Source organism: Quercus suber, unplaced genomic scaffold (assembly GCF_002906115.3).
Source record: "Quercus suber isolate HL8 unplaced genomic scaffold, Cork oak 2.0 scaffold_92, whole genome shotgun sequence".
Taxonomy (NCBI): Eukaryota; Viridiplantae; Streptophyta; class Magnoliopsida; order Fagales; family Fagaceae; genus Quercus; species Quercus suber.
Window position 1 is genome coordinate 15,582 of NW_027069557.1, and position 2,603 is coordinate 18,184.

General features: G+C 32.8%; 1 protein-coding gene across 1 annotated transcript in view; it reads right to left on the minus strand.

The window, feature by feature from the left end:
* Window positions 1-307: 307 nt before the first annotated feature.
* Window positions 308-2,603, minus strand: part of LOC112040527 (probable disease resistance protein At5g66900) — a 25,106-nt gene continuing 22,810 nt past the window's right edge. Inside the window, 1 exon segment of the mRNA XM_024073413.2 lies at window positions 308-1,374. Coding sequence (XP_023929181.2) covers window positions 539-1,374 — 836 coding nt within the window. The 3' untranslated portion in view covers window positions 308-538.

Genomic DNA, 2,603 nt, shown 5'->3' on the forward strand with positions numbered 1-2,603 from the left:
TGTCGAAGAAACCATCGGGTTGTGCCCAATAGGGGAGCCTCCGATGCTTAAGTCAATATCAACCTATATATTTTGTATATAGATGGTGTTTTGTAGTCTTTTTTAACTAATAGATAATAGGAACTCTATTATCTATTAGTTCTCCACATTTTTTTGGATTCATTTCTTTGGGATGCTTTCGTATATACAACACATTTCAATTCCCTAATTTGGATTTCTTAAGAAAAAACAGAGTGAAAATGATATTTTATGAGTTTCTTGGGGGAGATCGGCCTCCAAAGTTCAAACTCATCTATACATATAAAACTGACGAAATAACATAAGTTTCTTATTAACTTTCCCTTAATTATTTATGTTTTGATTACAACACAAAAGTCAATTATTCTGAAAAATAAGAACCAAGCAAAAAAAAAAAAGGGGGGGGCGGGGGGGTGCTTACAACATGCACACCAAAGAAATAGGAAAGACAACAAATATGACAATGACCATATTAAACCCACAAGACAACAATTTCTAAAAAGAAACGGTTCTCAAAATCTTACTTGAGAAGCCAATTCAAGTTGATATCGTTCTTAGCCACCTCAATCTTAAGCTTGGTGAGGAATTCCTTGATAGGCTCCCATAACTTGGCCCTCTCTTCATCACATACCACAATCTTTAGTTGCTTAAGATCCATTGTTGATTCTGGCAATGGATTACGTAACTTCAAGCACCCTTTCATGTTCAGCACTTTTAAATTACATAACTCACCAATATGTTTTGGCAACTGGCTAATGCTTAGGCAATCAGATATGTCAAGAATGCTTAACTTATGGAGGCTTCTAATTGACTCTGGCAACTCTAACAAATCAATACAAGACCTAAGCCTTAGGTTTTCTAAATTCACCAGCTTTCCAGTTCCTTTAGGTAGTATAGCCAACTTATGACAATTGGTGATGCAGAGTTTTTTTAGGTGGACAATATCACATAGCCCAAGAGGTAGTTCTACCAGATCATTGCAATAGTCAATGTTTATCTCTTCTAGATTTGGCAATGCATATGAAACCTTGTTAGTACAATTCTCAAAAGCCTTACCAATATTGCACATAAATAATGATATTTTTCTTAAACTCTTCAATGGTACAAGGGTCTCACAAAGGGAAGAAATTGAAATCTTCTCTAACCTAATTCTCTTTAAATTGGGTAGAGACCAGAGCAGTTGAAAATTTTTTATTTCAGCATGAAAGAAACCATAATTACTGACTATCAAAGCCTTGAGTTCATTTGTTTTCTCCACAAAGTCAGGTAAAGTGTAATTCTTTGTTTGGAAGTTTAGAATTAAAACCTCAACTTTAAGTGCTTGAATGTTGCACCAACTCCACAAGAATGATTCATCTGCAAAAAAAGAGAAACATTGTATACACCAGAAAATTTATTTATGGGGGGCCAAGCTAAATATAAATTAGAAAATAAATAAATCCAAAGAATATCCTACACACATAAAAAATGTTTGTAATATTATTTAACAAATGCTATTTTCTTACATATAACAAAGTATATATCTAACATTAATAAAAACTAAAGATTCTTAACTCCCATCTGTGAAATCAACATTTTTTGTTTAATTCTAAAAAAAAATTAAAAAAAAAAATTGTTGTTTCTTCTAAAGGAAAAAAAAAAAAAAAAAAAAACAATTCAGAAGGGACCAATTCATTTTGGTTGATGCAACATGGAGCTGTTGCGGGATCCGTGCTAGACAAGACAAGGTTCGAGAACCTTGTTGGAGAGAGGCTTGAAGGGCTTAGGTGCACTGGGTAGATTAGGCTTGGGGTCTTCTGCTACATGTACCTAATTGATTTCTAGTGGATTATTCCGCTTGGAGGGCGGCAGAGAGGTTTCGCCGAGTCTTCGGTTTCCTCTTCGAAAACACTCGTATTTTTCTGTGTTTGCATCTTTCTTCCTTTCTCTTTACCTTTTAATTACTGCTGTGTTGTTAGTTTATGGTTTAGAGTGTGTTACCAATTTGGATCTAGTCTTATATTTCATTTTTCATACATATATTATTTGATTATAAGTTGTGTTGGTAATTTTATATTTGGGGGTCTAAATGTTCATTGGTGTTTTACACAGTAATTGAACTTTCATTATTAATTCAAGTGATTTTGATGACCTTCAAGAACCATATAATAAGCTTTATAAAGACCTTATAAATATGCCAAAAAAATCTATAAGATTAGAGGCTAAATTTGAGGAATCCAACAAGTTAGTTGAAAAATATAAAAAAAATGACTGAAAAGTCCTTAAATAAATTGAATGAAATTGAACATGTCAAAAAGGACTTAAAAGTAAATCTCGAAGAGACTAACAAGTTGGTAGATGAGATCAAAATTGAAAATAAATTCCTCAAGGTTAAGGTTAAAGGCTTAGAAGAAGACCTAGTTGAGTCTAAAGTTAAACTAGAAAATGTGTCTAGTCTTAAGCCTTTTGCTGAACCCACATCTAAATCTACTCCCATTAAGCCTAAAAATGTTAAAGTGTATGTTCCTACTTTTAAAGATGCTAGTTTTTCTAGGAAAGACAATGGTAAAAGAACTGTTAATGAATTTCAAGTTAAAAACTATGTC